The 17,883-nt window shown below is 33.7% G+C and overlaps 1 protein-coding gene across 1 annotated transcript; it reads left to right on the top strand.

Moving 5' to 3' along the window:
• The first annotated feature begins 492 nt into the window (after positions 1-492).
• LOC145320074 (uncharacterized) lies at positions 493-17,602 on the top strand. Its single transcript, XM_080162514.1, has 3 exons — positions 493-596; positions 1,449-1,521; positions 17,450-17,602. The coding sequence occupies exons 1-3, from the start codon at positions 520-522 to the stop codon at positions 17,600-17,602; spliced, it is 303 nt and encodes a 100-aa protein (XP_080018640.1). The 5' UTR covers positions 493-519.
• Positions 17,603-17,883: the final 281 nt, after the last annotated feature.

Here is a 17,883-nt window from a genome sequence, read left to right as displayed (position 1 = left end):
ACGCATAGGTGAAGTTCGAATCTTGGCTAAACATCGCGTCATACAGACAAAATCAATTCCTTGGCCCCAAACAGGCGAAATTTACTACCATGCAAAGTTAGGACGCCGTGCAATCACATGATTGGTTGTCTGCAGGAGGTTAGGCTGAGTAATCATGCTTTATATTAGTAAGATTTAGTTCTGGGTTGTACTAAAATAAGACCTAATTATGTCTTGCAACCTTTGTAGGTTATTTAATTTACCTATTTGTAAAAGAGTTGCTATTCAAAAAAAATGTATCTTACTTTAGGTAGGTGCAATTATATAAAAGTTGGGTACATAAGCTTTTGTAATAGGAATGCATTCAAGAAAACTCATCATAATAATTTCCTAATATTAGGAATTTTCAAAGCAGAAGCTATCAAAAATTATCTTACATGGCTATTTCAGGTTAGGTTTGTTTAAGTAAGGGGGAGGGCAATTATTAGTTCAAGAGATTATACAAATTTCTATTTTATAATACTGAAGAAAATAATCAAAATGTCGACAGCCGAAGATATTTTATCACTGAAATCAAAACCGGTGGAAGATTATATTTCTGTTTATGATATTACAAGGTAAACATTCAACATTTGTAAAGATAAAGCTTTTAACATATTGAGTCGGTTCGTCCGTCCATCAGGGGAAGATAGAGTTGTTTAAATATGTCAAGGAATGTGTCTTAACTTTTGTGATTTTTAAAAAAAGAATCTTATTTTTGAAGTAATTTAAGTTTTTTATAATTAAGTTGGTTTTAAGGTACTAAACAAAAAAAGAAGAAAATTGCCATTATGATAAAAAATAATAAGATCTTTTATTTGACACCTTACTTTTTAATTCTGTTGATTAATTACTGAAAAAATCTATTTTGTTGAGCCCCGTTGAATCAAAACTTTGATCTTTGGGAGCTCGTCACGAATAGGTTAAACAAAAATCATAAAAGTTAAAAAAAAAGTTCTTTTAAAATGGTGATCCCTATGACAATAAGGCTTTGTGTTAACATAAGCGTAGGATCTAAATAATTTAATTAAATGAATAAAATTATAAATATTTATACTTTATTAGACATCATATTAATATCAAGTATGGTTTAGACTTGTCCGGGTTCTTTAACTTTTAAATCTTGGTTTTGTTCATTTGTATTTGTCATTTGTCATGAAAATGCCGAGGCCCCAAAAATAAATATAAACCTTTTCTGGACCTATAAGTAGCTTTACTGAAGAGGAGAGATTATTCAGTACAAACACACAGATAGCCATCCAGTTACTATTATAAAAGGATTATATAATAAGATGTAAATTAACAATCAAAATAAACGGTTGGAATAATAAAATAATTAAAATAGGGCATAATTTGGTCGGAGAATCTTCACATAAAAATTGCTCTTCCAGGTAAGAATACAAATGTTGATCTAAACTTTACTATTATAGAAGCGAAGATGATGTTAATGTTCACTACAGAGCCATTGGACTAGACCTCCCTTCCTCCCCTGATTCAGAACTAGTGAGTATATATTGGACTAGACCTCCCTTCCTCCCCTGATTCAGAATTAGTAAGTATATATTGGACTAGACCTCCCTTCCTCCCCTGATTCAGAATTAGTAAGTATATATTGGACTAGACCTCCCTTCCTCCCCTGATTCATTTGAAGGCTTGTTTAGTAAGTCTTTCATCGTTCATGCGAAATACATGGCACAGTTATTCAGTTGAGCTTGAGGTGAAAGGTTGTCTTAACCACTCTCCTCCCCTACCCCAACTTATAACTCTACACCGACTAGATTATCTAGTTTTGACCGCCTGGCTAACCAGTACAAATACAAGTGTAATTAATTCTACAGCTGACTCATCAAGTTTGACCGCCCAACACACATCGAATCTGCTCAACAAGTGAAAATTTAAGATAAGTTCTTTTTTTGTGTTTATTTAAAAGTATTGATATTTGTGATAGTCATCTTTAGTTTAATATATTAGTGAAGGTAATTCATTTTATTATTATTGATCATGACTAATAACGTTACCTCTAACTCTAATTCCTCCCTTGAAGGGCAGCGAGAAAATTCCAATACCCCTAAAGATTGGAATAATTTTACTTTTGACCACTTCTCTAAAATAACTGAGACAACGGGAAAAATTAGGGATGAACTAGATAAGCTTAGTCAAAGTAATAGTGGGAAGCCTAGTGAAAAGGCTAAAATCATAGCTCCAATAACCAATTGGTTTATTGAACTAGAATCTAAGATGAATGATTTGTCTAAGTTTGTTTTCGGGTTATCTAATAACCAGAAGACGCTAATTGAAAGAATTGAGAAACTAGAGGCCACCGTAGCTATCAATGTGGCTTCTGGCGACCTTGTGTCTGATATCGAACGGTCAGCAGGGTACAAAGATTTGTGCAATGAAACTATGCTTGCTTCTCTAAGTAGTAAGGTCCCCAACTTGGATTTAGGCGTTCATATTGATAGGGATTCTGACATTTCTTTGATTGAAACGGTTAAGGCAAAGCTTTCTTCTACTCTCACCCCTAAAGTTTTATCAGACGTAGTAATTACCCCATTAGCAAAAGAAACATTTGAGAAAAATGAAAAGTTTATCGTTCCAGTATTACTAAAATCAAAAACTAAACAAGGAAAGGCTGCTTTAGATAAGGCCCTAAAGACGAAGGGGTTAGATGTTAACTTTCATTGGCCTAAACAATTGTTTCCTATTATTAAAAGTTTAAGAGAAAAGTACCAAAATGTTAAATCTGAGGACATAGATTTAACCTCTAAGCAAATTCTCATTAGGCCCAGCGCAACCGGAAAATCCATAATGGTGTCTTACAGAACAAGGATGGGTACTAACTGGACATTTTTAGAAAGTTTTAAAACTCCTGCGCCTCAAGCAATGCTTGAAAACACCAAATTCTTGCAACCTTTCTCTAGTAAATATATACAAATGTGAGTAAACAAAATAAGCATTGGTTTAAAAAATTATTCTTGTTAAAATAATGCATGTTTTATATAAACTGTTCCTTTTTGTTGTTACTTTTAAATGGTATATTTACTATAAGTGTGAAATGTTATTCCCCCTTTTTCGTTCTCCCCCTTCTGCCCTTGGTTGTAATTTACCCCAATTTTATCATCCTTATTTTTACATTGACATTTCTCATAAATTGCAAAAAAATATTTTGAAACATTACACTTTTTCTCTTGGTTCAGTTCTATCATTCAAAAAAGGGATAAACATTTTTAAGTTAAAGACAAATTTTAGTTCCTTTTGTAAGATGTCAGGGGATCCTAAATTTAAAAAGGCGAGGAATTAATATTTGAAGAAGTAATTTTAAGTCCTCCTCCCCCAGTAAACCAGCCTTCATCTGGAAATTCCTTTTGTTTAGACAATGTAAAAGTTATAAGCCAAAATATGAACTCACTAAATTTAAGTTTAGCCTCTTTAGATAAGGATGGGGGTAAGTTTAAAATGAAAATTAATGCAGTTTTAAAAACAAATTCACATATAATTTTACTTCAAGACACGCGTGTGGGTAATAATGTAACATTTCTTAAAAACTATTTAATGATAAGTAAATTCGGAAATTATGATATTTATCTTAATAGCACAAAAGGGGATCGTGGTGTAATCACAATGATAAAGAGAAATTTTTGTCATAAAGTTTATAGAATATTTAAATCTAGGTGTGAAAATGTCCTTATTGTTGATTTGCATATAAATAATGAACGAATGCTTATCATTAACTGTTATGGTCCAACTCAATCTCAAAATAAAGATTTTTATTCACTCTTAAAACAAAAAATTGAAAGTATTGGAATCTCTAAGTTTGTTATTTTGGGAGATCTAAACTGTTTAACTTGTGATTTGCCTATAAATTCTAACGTAGTTTTGAATAATTATGAAATTCTTAACATGAGCGCAATACCTAACTTAATTCACACAAAAACTTTAGTTTCATGGATAAGGGATGGATTTATTGTAGACAAATTTAGACTTCTGTATCCAAATTTAAAAACTTATAGTTATATTCCTTTTAGTGTACAAGCTATAAATAGGTCACGGATTGACCATTGCTTGGCAAGCCCACAATTTAGTCCTTTAATTAAAAAAGTTGAATATCCAAATAGGCTATCAAAATTTTTTGACCATAAACCTGTCGTTTTCTTTGGAAAAAGTAAGAATATTACTAGACCAAAAGTTATTGATAGCTCTCTACTTAATATTGAACATTTATATTCTACAGTAAAATTTTCTGTGTACAGCTTTATGGTTGATAATACAGAACCTCCAAATAAAAATGAATTAACTCTACTAATTAATAGGATCAATATTTTATCTTTGTATATTCAGGGGCTTGAAAAAACGATCTTAAAGCTACCCAATGACAAATTTTGTAAACATTTACTAGAAGTTTATAGTAATGAAATTGAAGAAAACTGTTCACTATTTCCCAGTATTGAAACTTTTTTGTCTTATAATACTAATTTGGAACCGGACTTAATGTTAGAATGTTTATTAAATGAAATAAAAAATACATGTATTTCATTTCAGTCATTTTATGTTTAAAACAACAAAGGAGGAAAAACACAATTTGTCTGATCAATTATCACATTTAAGAAGTATTGGTGATTTTAATTCTGTTAATTTTAAAGAAATAGAGGCAAAACTTTTGGAAATTGAACACAGGGAAAATCTAAGACTTTTGGAAAACACAAATTATTTTAACTTATTGAACCATGAGAAAAGCACTAGAAGCTTTTCTGAACTTTTGAAAAATAAGAACTCTCATGAATCTTTATCTTCAATTAAAGACTACTCAGGGAATATTATTCAAAATGATAATGAAAGACAAAATTTTATTGTTAATCATTTTAAACAACTTTTTAGCACGTCCGTTGAACCAGAAATTTCTTTTGAAGAATTTTTTGAAAGAAATGAAAATGATCCAATTTTTGACCCTTTTAAATTATCGCAAGAAGATAAAATAAATCTTGAGTCACCTATTCAAATGTCTGAACTGGAAACCGTTCTTAAAAATGCTAATTTAAATGCTGCTGTTGGTTTAGATGGCATACCTATGGCGTCAATAAAACATTTTTGGGATTTAATTAAAGATACAATGTTACATGGTTTTAACTATATGGCTAATAAAGGGGAGTTAAGAGGTATGATGAATATAAGTAGAAGCAATTTAATTCCAAAGGGTGGAGATAAAGATCTTTCTAATATCAAAAATTGGCGTAGCATTGGTATACTTACATCTCCTTATAAACTATATAGTGGAGTTATAAATTTAAGATTAAAAACTGTAGTAGATTCCATAATACATAATGCTCAGAAAGCTTATTCCGATCAGTATTTTATACAAGAATGTTTAATAAATGTATATGAACTGCTTTCAAAATCAAACTCCACAAATTCTCCTTTAGCAAGTCTAATAATTGATTTTTCGAGGGCATTTGATACAATAGGAAATACCTACTTACAATCTGTACTGCAGTTCTCTAATTTTGGTCCAAAATTTATTTTAATGGTATCTTCAACATTTAAAAACCGAAAATCTTGTATCCTGACTGAATGCGGTTTGACACAAAATTTTGAAAATAAGTTAGGTATTATTCAAGGAGACCTTCCATCTCCAAATTTATTTAAAATTGCAATTAACCCACTCGTTATAAAATTATGTCTATCAAATACTCTTAAAATTCCAAATTCAATTCCTTACAATTTTAACAGAGATGAAAATAAAGTAAATGTAGCAAGTGGTTTTGCAGACGATATGCAAAACTTCATGGAAGTAAAGTCAGAATCTCTCCAAAAATGTTATGATATTTTGACCAGCTTTGGAAAATTATCAAACCTTAAAGTTAACAACTCTAAGACTCAAATTATTATAACTGGTGGGTTACCTTCTTTAGATTTTATAAGAAAAGTTGAGGAACTTAATTTTGAAATTTCAGATAATTTTACAATTTTAGGTCTAAGCTTGCACAAATCTTTAAATGACACTAATTTAATCTGGGGCAAAATATTGACAAAAGTTGTAAAGTTGCGCAATTTTTGGAATTTATTCAATCTTAGTATTCCTGGAAGGGTCTCTATTATAAAAACATATTTTTATTCACAATTGTCATATCTGGGTTCAATTTTCGAACCAACAGACCAATTTTTAGCAGACTTTGAAAAGTGTGTTGTAGGTTTTCTTAAACAAGGGGGAAGGATTGCTAAGGATAGAATTTTTCTTGACTGTAGCAAGGGTGGGCTTGGCCTGCCTAACCCAAAAGAATTTCTCACTAGTCTTAAAGTTAGCATTTTTTTAAAAGGTCTTAAAGCAAATGATTCATGGGGTAAAGAATTAAGACAATTTCTTGCAGATCCGGAAAACCCATTATCTATACACTAGTCGCCGGAAGAGAAAAGCAGTTTTTTGAAACAGGCTCTCTGAGATTATTACAGATTCTGATATATACATATATAGACTAATGAAAAATGCAAAAAACGAAATCAAAAGCGTTCCTTCTTGGGAGAAAATGCGGGAAAAAGATTTTTAGCTATTTTTAACCTAAAATTCACATTAGCAAGACTGTAAAAAAATATATACACATTTTAAACATGTCATTGCTCAGCACCTAGAAGTGGTAGAAAAATGCTATACATACCATTGTAAAGCTCATAACCTCTAGTTTTCATATTGGTATATAACATTTTTGTACTATTATTAGTTTTTGAGCTATCCTCTGAAGTATACACAAGTTTAAAAAATGCAGTTTTTTCTTGAATTTTAAGTTTGATACTTCATTGTTACACAAACCTTATTCAAATTATATTACTTAGCACCTAGGAGTTATAATTATTATTAGTTATATAATTATTTTATGTAGGTAAAATTTTATAGTTTGGGTACTTTCAATTTTAGCTTAATTAAAAATTGTCTTTGAAATGTGTGTAGTTTGTAGAAAGAACTAAGAAGGGAGGGGGGGGGGGGGTATTTTATACACTTATAGGAAATGAAATTCAGTATAAAGTTTTACCCTGGATGTTTTTGGGCTTGTTGTTATAATTATTAACCTTTTTGTAAAATGTCTTATGTGATTAAATCTACAAGTTAAACTTTAAAAATTGAATTTTGGCACTTTTCTTCTAGGGTCTAGTGGGTTAAAACAGCCCCCAAAACACTAAAATCTAAGGTCTGAGCATATTTTTTGGGATATTAAGCCAATTTTTTTAATGTAAACCTTTTTTTTACATAATTAAGCTAAGTAGTCACTTAAGATTTAATTTTGGCACCTTTCTTCTTGGGGTTAGTAGGGTATAACACCCCTAAAACACTAAAATTTAAGGTTTGAGCTTAGTTTTAGAGATATCAAGATGATCTTTTTAATTTAAAATTTATTCTCATAATTGAGATAAGTAGCCACTAAAGATTTCATTTTAACACTTTCTTTCTAGGGGATAGTGGGGTGAAACACCCCCCCAATTGTAAACTTATAAGATTCAAGGTAAGAAGGAGAGTTTATATACTTATAGGCAATGGAAGTCAGTATAAAATTTTGCTCTGGATGTTTGGGCTTGTTGTTATAGTTATAAACCTGATCATTGTAAAATCTCTTATATGATTAAATCTACCAGTAAAACTTAAGTTTGGCACTTTCCTTCCTTGTATGGACTAGTGGGGTCAAACTGCCCCCAAAACTACTACAACTTAAGTTCTTGGCTTATTTTTAAAAATATTGGGCTGATTTTCTTAATGAATATTTTTTTTAAAAATCACTATAGATTTCAATTAGGCACTCTCTTTCAAGAGAATCATTTGATAACTATAACAACAAGTCCAAACAGCCAGGGCAAAATATGATACTGAGATATAAATTTAATGTTAAAGGGGTTGTTTTACCCTTCTAGTCCAAGAAGGAAAGTGCTAAAATGAAGTCTTTAGTGGATACTTATCTCAATTGTGAGAATTTAAAAATCATCTTGATATTTCTAAAAATAAGCTCAAGCCTTAAATTTTAGTGTTTTGGGGGGTGTTATATCCCACTGACCCCAAGAAGAAATTAAATCTTTAGTGACTACTTAGCTTAATTATGTAAAAAAAGGTTAACATTAAAAAAATTTGCTTGATTTGGGGGCTGTTTTAACCCACTAGACCCTAGAAGAAAAGTGCCAAAATTCAATTTTTAAAGTTTTACTGGTAGATTTAATCATATAAGACATTTTACAAAAAGGTTAATAATTATAACAACAAGCCTAAAAACATCCAGGGCAAACATTTTTACTGAATTTCATTTCCCATAAGTGTACAAACTCCCCCCCCCCCTCCCTCCTTGGTTTTTAATACAAACTATACACATTTCAAGGACAATTTTTAATTAAGCTAAAATTGAACGTACCCAAAATATACAATTTTACCTACATAAAATAATTATATAACTAATATTAATTATAACTCCTAGATGCATAGGCCTCCAAGGGGGGGTTAAGGGGGCGATTACCCCCCCCCCCATTCAAAATTTACCCCTACCCTGGGGGTGCCGTAGGCACCCCCAACCATTTAGGAGGGGGTATTTACCCCCTTAAACAATTTGGGGGGGGTAAATACTCCCCCAAATAAAAAAATCTCTAATAAAAAAATTTTTGCACGCTTTGCGCGCCTTTTTAATACTATATATTTAATAAAATTTAAATTACCCCCCCCAAAAATTTTACCCTGGGGGTAAATTTTGGGGGGGGTAAACTAAATTTACCCCTGCCAACAGATTTCATGGGGGTTAATTACCCCCCCCAATCAAATTTGACCCCCGGGGTAAAAATTTTGGGGGGGGTAAAAAAATTTGTGGCGCGCTTCGCGCGCCATTTTACCCCCCCCTTAAAAATTTTTACCCCCCCCAAAATAAAAAGCTTGGACGCCCCTGCCTAGATGCTAAGTTATATAATTTGAAAAAGGTTTGTGTAACAATTATCAACCTTAAAATTCTCAAGAAAAAACTGCATTTTTAAAACTTGTGTATACTTCAGAGGTAGCTCAAAAACTAATAATAGTTCAAATACGTTATATATCAATATGAAAACTAGAGGTTATGAGCTTTACAATGGTATGTGTAGCATTTTTCTACCACTTCTAGGTGCTGAGCAATGACATGTTTAAAATGTGTATATATTCTTTTACAGGCTTGCTAATGTGAATTTTTGGTTAAAAATAGCTGAAATCTTTTTCCCGCATTTTCTCCCAAGAAGGAACGCTTTTGATTTCGTTTTTTGCATTTTTCATTAGTCTATATATGTATATATCAGAATCTGTAATAATCTTAGAGAGCCTGTTTCAAAAAACTGCTTTTCCCTTCCGGCGACCAGTGTATACAAATTGATAAAATTATTCCAGAATCTAACCCAATTTTGTACAATCTAGTTAAAGCTTTTTTACGTTTTTGTGATTATTATTGGAAATTTAGTGGAAATATTCTTGCTGCCCAAGTTGTAAACAATCATTTATTCAAGGATAATCAAGGAAATATGATTAATAACAATTTCTTTACAATAAACTCATGGTTAAGGTACGGTAATGAACTAAAAAATCTTACCTTAAGTAATTTTATTTCAAACTTTGGCAATGTTTTAAATTATGATGAATTTTGTAGGAAATCTTCTTGTTATGTAACCCCAAATGAATTTTTAAGAATGAAACATAATCTAAGAGTATTTTTAAATAAGTGTAAAACAAAATTCTCTCAAAAATCTGCTTCAATATTGGTCTTTATTTCAAAACCCAATTTGAGAGCAAAAGATTTTAGATACTTCTTAGATATATCCAAATCTATGATAACAAATTGTCAACCCGTTAAAACTAGAAATACATGGCTCAGTAATGAAATAGATATAAATAGAGAATCAAGGTTTATGTGCATGTGGAGATTATCCTATCTTCCCATGAACATAAGAGACTTTGCTTTTAAATTATCTAACAATCTTCTTCATTTTAATGCAAATTTATCAAAATTTAGTGACACTAGTCCAGCATGTACACAATGTACAATTGCTTTAAATCTTACCGCCCCTAGAGAAACTTCTTGTCATTTTTATCTTTATTGTTCATCAAATACAGAATTACTTTTAGAATATTTTAACAATTTTCTTTACCAATCTAATATGACATGGGTTGCAAATTTTGTTTTCTTGGGAGCACCGTCTAATATACCATTCTATAAAGCTATAATTATCAATACAGAAATTATTATTTCAGCTTGGTTTCTTTTTGAATGTAGAAATAAGAAAATTAAACCTGTATTGTCAATGTTAAAAGAGTTTTTAAAGAATTACAGATCAATTTTTATGCGTTTTCCTAAATATCAGAATGCATATAATAAGTGGATAAGTGGATAAGAGGATAAAAGAGTTGGTGTTATTACAGGGCCATTAAGAAAAACTGTTTGTTATTTTAGTATTTCTTTCTTAATATCTGTCAATATTTCTTTTAACTATGTATTTTTTCTAACTTAAACTTTCATTCTTTTTTTTCAGTTCTAAGCTGACGGCTCAGTGTTAACAGAGAATCCGGATAATCATAGATCCTTGTGTTAATGAAAAAGATGCCATTGCCCTCACTTAGACTAGACGTCAAAGAAGACGGAGCACATGAAAGAAACCAAATTTATTTTTATGTAGTAATTGTAAATAATTTTCAATTTTATATTTTTAGTAATATGTTTGTGATTTCATTTTTATAAACTGATTAAAAACCAATAAAATACGTAATAATAATAATAACATGGCCAAGCCAAGATAAACATTTCTTCTTTATTTGTAATGACATTGCTTCACTATTCGTTCTTTTGTGTAAATTTTTGTTTATATTCTCTCAGGCCACTATATTCTACAGATTTTTCATAGACATGTATTATGAAATGCATCTGGTTTCTTGAAATATTGAACATTTTCTCTCTAACATTCAGAACCATACATTAGTGTTGATTTAACATTACTATTGTATAATTTAATTTTAGTTCTTTCACTGTATTTATTGGATTTCCAAACTGGTTTTAAGATCATAGGCGTCCAAGAGGGGGGGGGGGAATGGGGCGATTACCCCCCCCCCATTTAAAATTTACCCCTACCATGGGGTGCCGTAGGCACCTCCAACCATTTAGGAGGGGGTATTTACCCCCCCCCCCCAAAATAGAAAATATCTACCAAAAAAATTTTTAATACTAAATTTTTGATAAAATTTAACTTACCCCCCCCCCAAAATTTTACCCCGGGGGTAAATTTTGGAGGGGGTAAACAAATTTTACCCCTGCCAACAGATTTCAGGGGGGGTAATTACCCCCCCCCCCAAGCAAATTTTACCCCCGGGGTAAAAATTTTGGAGGGGGGGAAAAAAATTTGCGGCACGCTTCGCGCGCCATTTTACCCTCCCCTTAAAAAAAATTTACCCCCCTCAAAATAAAAAGCTTGGACGCCCCTGTTTAAGATAGCAAAAGTTGCACTTGCTTTATTAATTCTTGATCTAATATCTGCTCCTACATAGTAGCAGTGGGAACCATTTTTAACTTCTTTAGTTATGACGCGGTGTTGGACCAAGATTCGAACCTATCACCTTCCTGACGACGAGCGGATGCACTACTTGTTGAGCCATGATCGTGGGTTCTGATCTGCCAATAACTATAACCAACAGTAATTCAGATGTTTATTGTTTAAGGGCAGCTTAAATACTAATGGTTTACAACATAACATAATAACACTTGGATTAAGGGCACACATATGAGAATAAGTATTGGCATAGTAAAAGATATCATATTAAATTAGTTGTTATAGAAAGCTGATCCCATCCCTGAGCCAGGGAGGGAGCAGCAGATGTATAACTGATTGAGCAAAAATTCAAAATGTTAAATGTACAGTTACTACACAGAGGCATAATACATTATATTGATCTATTCACAATGGCTTCTCCCGTAGCTAAAAGGGGAATGAACAAAAAATTAGGGATAGAGCAGGGGAAGCAAAGCTGTACTACAAGTCGGTTAAAGTAAAGGCATCATACAATTCACAGCAGGCACAGGACCACAGCGCCATCTCCCCACTCATGGATGGCTTGGCGGAAGGCGGTCCATAAATCCAGAGACTTAGGCAGATCATCCACTAACTTGTTGAATTTGAAGTCATAGGGCACAAGACGGTTGGTCCCCTCAGCTTCACAGCTCCCTTGCTGTACACAGCTGCTGTATGATAGGCTGGACAGCAGGGCTGCCTTATAGGCTGGAATTGACAAGAGCTGTCTCCAGTCGTCTAACTCTTGTTGGCTGTACAGGCCCCCAGATGAGAAGGGGTCCAGGGGCTGCATCATCAGGTGCTCTGGCGTCTCGAGGGGCGGGGGCCGTTTCTTGAGGGCCGGGGTAAGTTTGACCCATCCTTCCCCAACATGCACAGTCAGAGGGTAAGTGGAGGAGCATGGGGCCTTGGTTGCATGCTGGCTGTATACCTTGGTCACTGCGTCCACAAACCCAATTGGTTCCACTGGCACCTTGGACTCCCTGATAACATATTTGTGCCTTGAAGCATCACATCTCCCCGCAGGATGGAGAACACACTTCCCTGAATCCTGACGGGGGTGGGCTGGGTCCAGTTGCTGGAGCTTTCAGCAGTTGGTGGCGGTTTCCTTGGCTTGGAGTGGAATGGCCACATTGTGGGCTATAACCTATGGCAGTTTAGTGGCGGCTGGATCTGGTGATATGTACAGGAAGGGGTGGTTGGTTGTTTGAATGATGGAGGTCTCGGCAGTCATGTTGATAAAAAACTGGGCTTTGTGGTCCATCAGGAAGGCATCAATCACCAGGCTGGGGTAGATGCGGCAGATGGTGGGCAGCGGGCACTCGCGGCCAAGGTGTTCCCAGGCGTAGGTGGTGGTCCCAGTGATGCAAGATAGGTCTGAGTAGGGGCATTCCAAGGCCAGGTGGTCTGTTTGGGACTCCACTCTCTCCCTCTCTATGACATATGTTTCTTCTTGCCAAAGTAGCCACCGCTCTTGAAGCACCAGCTCATTCTTGTAGAGGACATCTTCACTTTCACATCCAACCCCTTAGGAGTCTGGTGGACACCAAGGCTCCCACCATGTCCACTGTGGAAAACAACAGGGGGTTTAGTTGGAAACTTCACCTTGCCTGGCAGCGAATACACCCTGGTCATGGCCAGGTCCCAGCAAGCCTCGGGGTCAATCTTGGCCGGGCGCAGGATGTTGGGTATGGAGGTCACCTTCATGTGGCCCCAGACTCTGCAGCTTAGTATCGGGGACAGCTGATGCATGAGGCAAAGGCAAAGGTTTGTCCCACAAAATTCATCATATAAAAGATCAATATAGGTAATAGAATTAAACTTATCCTGGAGATCTGCTTGGCAGGCAGCTGTTCTGGGTACATCCTGGGGCCGGTCATGGTTGCTGGTAAACTCGTTCCTCTCCCAATCTGCTGGAGGCTGGGCACTGATGTAAATTCTTGCTCCTGCAACATGCGCATTGCATTGATATTGCGTACGCCCCTGTTGAGCTCATTAATCAAAAGCTCCAGGTCCTCATGGGCGTACGCTTCTCGATATAAAGCTCATTTTGTGCTAATATCCCAGATCGACTGCTTAAGAGACTGGGATTCATAGGTGGGTCAAAACAGCATTTCCAATTCAGCTTCACATATGGGAGTGTTTAGGATTGTTTATCAGATGTCAAGTTGATTATATCTGTACTGATGGATAGTTTAGTGTAAACAACCCAACCCTATATCAAGAGCAGGGGGTAGATAGCCCCTTAATGGTGTAAATCTTTTTTTGTGCAGGGATTATAACTGTATATTGTTATTGCTGGTGAATTATATGTTCACCCTTATCAAATGTCTAATCTATTTGGTTATTTATCGCTTTTCACATTAAAGGGAGTGTAAACATAAAAATTTCTCATCTGATTATCAAATTTTAACATTTTCTAAGCACATTTCACAACACCGATCAACCAAAAACGTCCTATTAACAAAAATATCCAGGTATAATGCCTTGATTTTATGGTATTTTGGGAGGGAAAAAGGAAAAAACATGATGTAAAATTGCCAATTAGTTTTTTATAACGTAGTAATTAGGTAATAAAGACCTATTTTAAATTCGTATTATTGACAAAAAAATACCTCACTGTCTACAAAGGGTTGAATCTCATAGGTTATTTAAAATAATAATATCATTTTTTATTGTGTTGGACAATAAATAACCCACTTTGGAGAATTAGTTTACACTTTTATCAGACTGTTTATAAAGAAATATTGCGTCTTTATTATTTACAAATTTGTAATTAAAGGTGGGCGAGAGATGGGCCATCTAAAGTTAATTGGGTACTAATAAAAAACCTGTTTCTAGCTTTGTTATTGTATTTGGTTTTCAATAAAAAAATATTGCTTATTTTATCAATTTCTAAGTAACTATACATTGGTTTAAAGCAAGGATTATGTTAAAAGTCAGCTTAACCGTTAGGAAAAGTCAAGAACTATGTGAAAAAGTTTAATTTTAGCTATAATGGGAGAAAAAAGCAATTTAATGCACATTTTATATAGTCCAGAAAATTTCTTCCTTTCCCTGGACCTTATAAAAATTGTTGGAAAAAGCCGTTTTTTAAGCAAACAAAAGCGCGTTTTGCTCTATCTGTGAGATATTATGAATGAGATAATGTTAAGATTTGATATTAAGATGAGAAAAATTTACGTTTACAGTCCCTTTTATATAACAATAAACATTGCAGATGTTCTGCCTGAGCTTTCACGCTATAGCTTCGCAGCACACAATACTTTACTAAATTTGCTCACTTTTGCTAACTTTTCGCACTTATCAGGGTTGTCCACAATAAATGTAATGTTCTCTGGCCTCAATTTTAACACATTATTAAGCTCTTGAGCGAAATTCCCCTCCCTCCTTACACATTGCCGGCTATCTAGCCACAGCTGTCTACGCTTTTGTATGTCCGGGTTCTCCTTTTGCCCGCTACACACCTTTGCCAGCTGGGATCCAGGGTTTGACACTGCTATTCCAGGGCGGCTCACAACTATTTTTCTTGCCTCACAGTCTTTTTAAAAGCGAAGCTTTTCTATAATTAGGGTCGGTCCGTCCGTACGTCCGTCCGTACGTCCGTCCGTCCGTACGTCCGTCCGAGATAGATAGCTTTTATTCGTTAATTTAGGCATGTTAGAATTGTCCTATCGATTTCAAACTTTGCATGATGATTCCTGTAGTAGTTGGGTACAATTTAGAAAGCGTAGCAACTCTATAATCATTACCAGAATGTCCGTACGTCCATTTTAAACATGTTGATTTTTCTACTTTTTTAACAACAAATTTTCAAGTGTTTTAATTATCCGTTTGATCTGATTTTTGGTATATTGATTCCTGGGACAACAAAGAACAATATTATAAACGAAGCAACTCTATAATCAAGTCCAAAAATGTAAGTATGTCCATTAGGGTGGGTCGATTTTGATCATTTTTTTTCTGCGGCAAAAGCGGGGATCTGCAAAAGATTTGTATGAGTATAATACACCTCTGGATGATTTAAAATTTATCCTAAGTCTTAAAACCGCTGACGACCAGACATTTAATTGTATAGCTATTTGTAAATGGGAGTCAAAAATTTATTGAATCAGAACTATGGCTTCATGGTGCTCCCAGGAAAGGCATTGAGGAGTAGAATCAGGAACTTTTAACCGTTTCAATAAATCTCGTTTCTAGCCTGAGAAAATCTAAAAAACCTCAACAAATTGGACAATTCTCAATAAATCTTTAAAAAATGTGTCTTTTTAGTGATTTCTAAGGCTAGGAACGAGATATTTTGAAACGGACAAAAGTTCCTGATTCAGCTCCTCAAGGCCTTTCCAGGGAGCACCATGAAGCCATAGTTCTGATTCAAAAAAAAATTTGAATGTCGTCTTTGCATATAAATAAGTAATCAAATATATTTTTTAGTGGTCGCGTTCTAAAACTCAATTTTTTAAAATTCTTTTTCGGTCAGAAATGTTTTAAAGGTTAATTTTATCTGTTGCATATCCCCTCTTTGTCTAATTCCGATATGAACCCGCCCTAATGTCCATAAACATTATCCTGTTTTTAAACAGTTTTTCCACAAATTTACCTACAATTTTGATTCGACATATTTACATTTATGTTCCGATTTTTCAGTTCAGATACTATACAAGTGTTAAGGTCCGTTTGTCCTACCGTTTTAGTGCTTCGCTTTTATGGATGTTGTCATCCTTGTTTAGATTTAATTTTGTTGTTGGTATAAGCTGGTTTATAATAATATTACTTCTCTGCTATCAGTATATTAACATAAGTCCAGCGTTATGCGGTAGGTATATGATTCAAGGAGTAATAATTTCGATATTTTAGGAGCCTTGACGAATTTTATTTAACTCTATATATATTAGCCACTAGAGGCTTCGCCCCTAGCCTCTAGGGGCTTTGCCCCAAGAGATGGTAAAAAAAGTGTGGAAATCTTCCACAAAGGTTACAAAAAATAAAAAATGGGGGGGATTTTTTTTGTTTTTTGGGGGGTTGGGGGGGTCCCACCCCCCAAGAAAATAGCTTAAAACCACCACAGGACCAATAGGTATATACCATGAAGAGTAGAATCCAATCGGTTCAGTGGTTACCGAGATCTTAAGCTTCAGACGGACGGACAGACAGACGGACAGACGGACGGACAGACATCAAGCTACGTTGTATTATAGATAATTACATTTATATGTTATATTATTCTGACCAAAACAGCTGGGTGTCATAAGCCATATAACAGGGATCTAAAGGGATTAGACAATGAACAATAAATTAATTAATATCCCCGATGATGATAAATACAATTACCCCTTCTGTAAAGAAAAAACTATTGGCTGAATCGTTTTGACACTTAATAAGCAACCCATGCAGAATTATATCAAAGTACCCAAAGTTTTGTAGTAGAAAAATAAGAAAAGTTTTTTATTAAACTTTGTGTACTGTGCAATTATCAGTCTAATGTCCCCTCCTTTCTGCAATTTTACTAAATCTAATGCTTTACATTTGCAGCTATAAAATGCAGGAACATACAAATAATATTCCAAAAACTAATAATATTCCTAATAATTATTATGACCTCCGTCAGACAAAAAAAAAAAAATTTGTAGAAACAAAACTGCTATCATATATTTATTGATTTTTCTGACTCTAAATTATGCTGACAAAACTAAAAGGAAATTGCTATTGATAAAAAAAACCCAGAAATAATAGTAATAAATATTTCATTATTACTCGTTATTTAATACTTTACTCATTCATATAAACTAAAGACATTGAAGGTTCTATATAAATATATGTCCTACATGATCTCATAAACAAAATTCTAATTTCAAGACATAATTGAAATTATTATTTGTGATGATTTACTGACAACATTCAGGATAGAACTGATACGTGCCAGGACCCAAAGGATGAAAATTGCGCCTTCAATCCAAGTTGGTTGTACACTTACAATGATTCTGTACCTGTACTCAATTGTTACACTCTTAAGGATAACAAAATTATTTTTGCTTCAGGAATTATTAACTTTTAAATTAAAATTTTAATTTGATATTATAGTAGCAACATTGGTAAAGGAATAAGCACCATACATTGCATCTTTAAAAATAAATGGCAAGTCATATTTGAACTAAAAAGTTCACATAATTAAGCAAGGGGAGTCAAAATTGATTTTATGCTGAAGATTACAAACCAATTAAAGAAAGAAGTACAAAAAGAATATAATCATTGATCCCATACGTTCAGTTTTCTTATTACAAGAATTACACGTTATTAAAAAGATTACTGATGATTGTAAATACTTTAATCTTTACA

The sequence above is a fragment of the Acartia tonsa genome, chromosome 5, assembly GCF_053477335.1.
Source record: "Acartia tonsa isolate MP-2025a chromosome 5, ASM5347733v1, whole genome shotgun sequence".
Lineage (NCBI taxonomy): Eukaryota > Metazoa > Arthropoda > Copepoda > Calanoida > Acartiidae > Acartia > Acartia tonsa.
This window is presented reverse-complemented; position numbering and strand designations above follow the sequence as displayed.

What these genes read in the sequence shown, in the direction of transcription:
- LOC145320074 (XM_080162514.1), top strand. Translation starts at nt 520, where the DNA reads ATGTCGACAGCCGAAGATATTTTATCACTGAAATCAAAACCGGTGGAA. An exon ending in TCTGTTTATGATATTACAAG is followed by an intron (nt 597 to 1,448) that starts GTAAACATTCAA and finishes TTACTATTATAG; the next exon opens with AAGCGAAGATGATGTTAATG. An exon ending in CCTCCCCTGATTCAGAACTA is followed by an intron (nt 1,522 to 17,449) that starts GTGAGTATATAT and finishes GACAACATTCAG; the next exon opens with GATAGAACTGATACGTGCCA.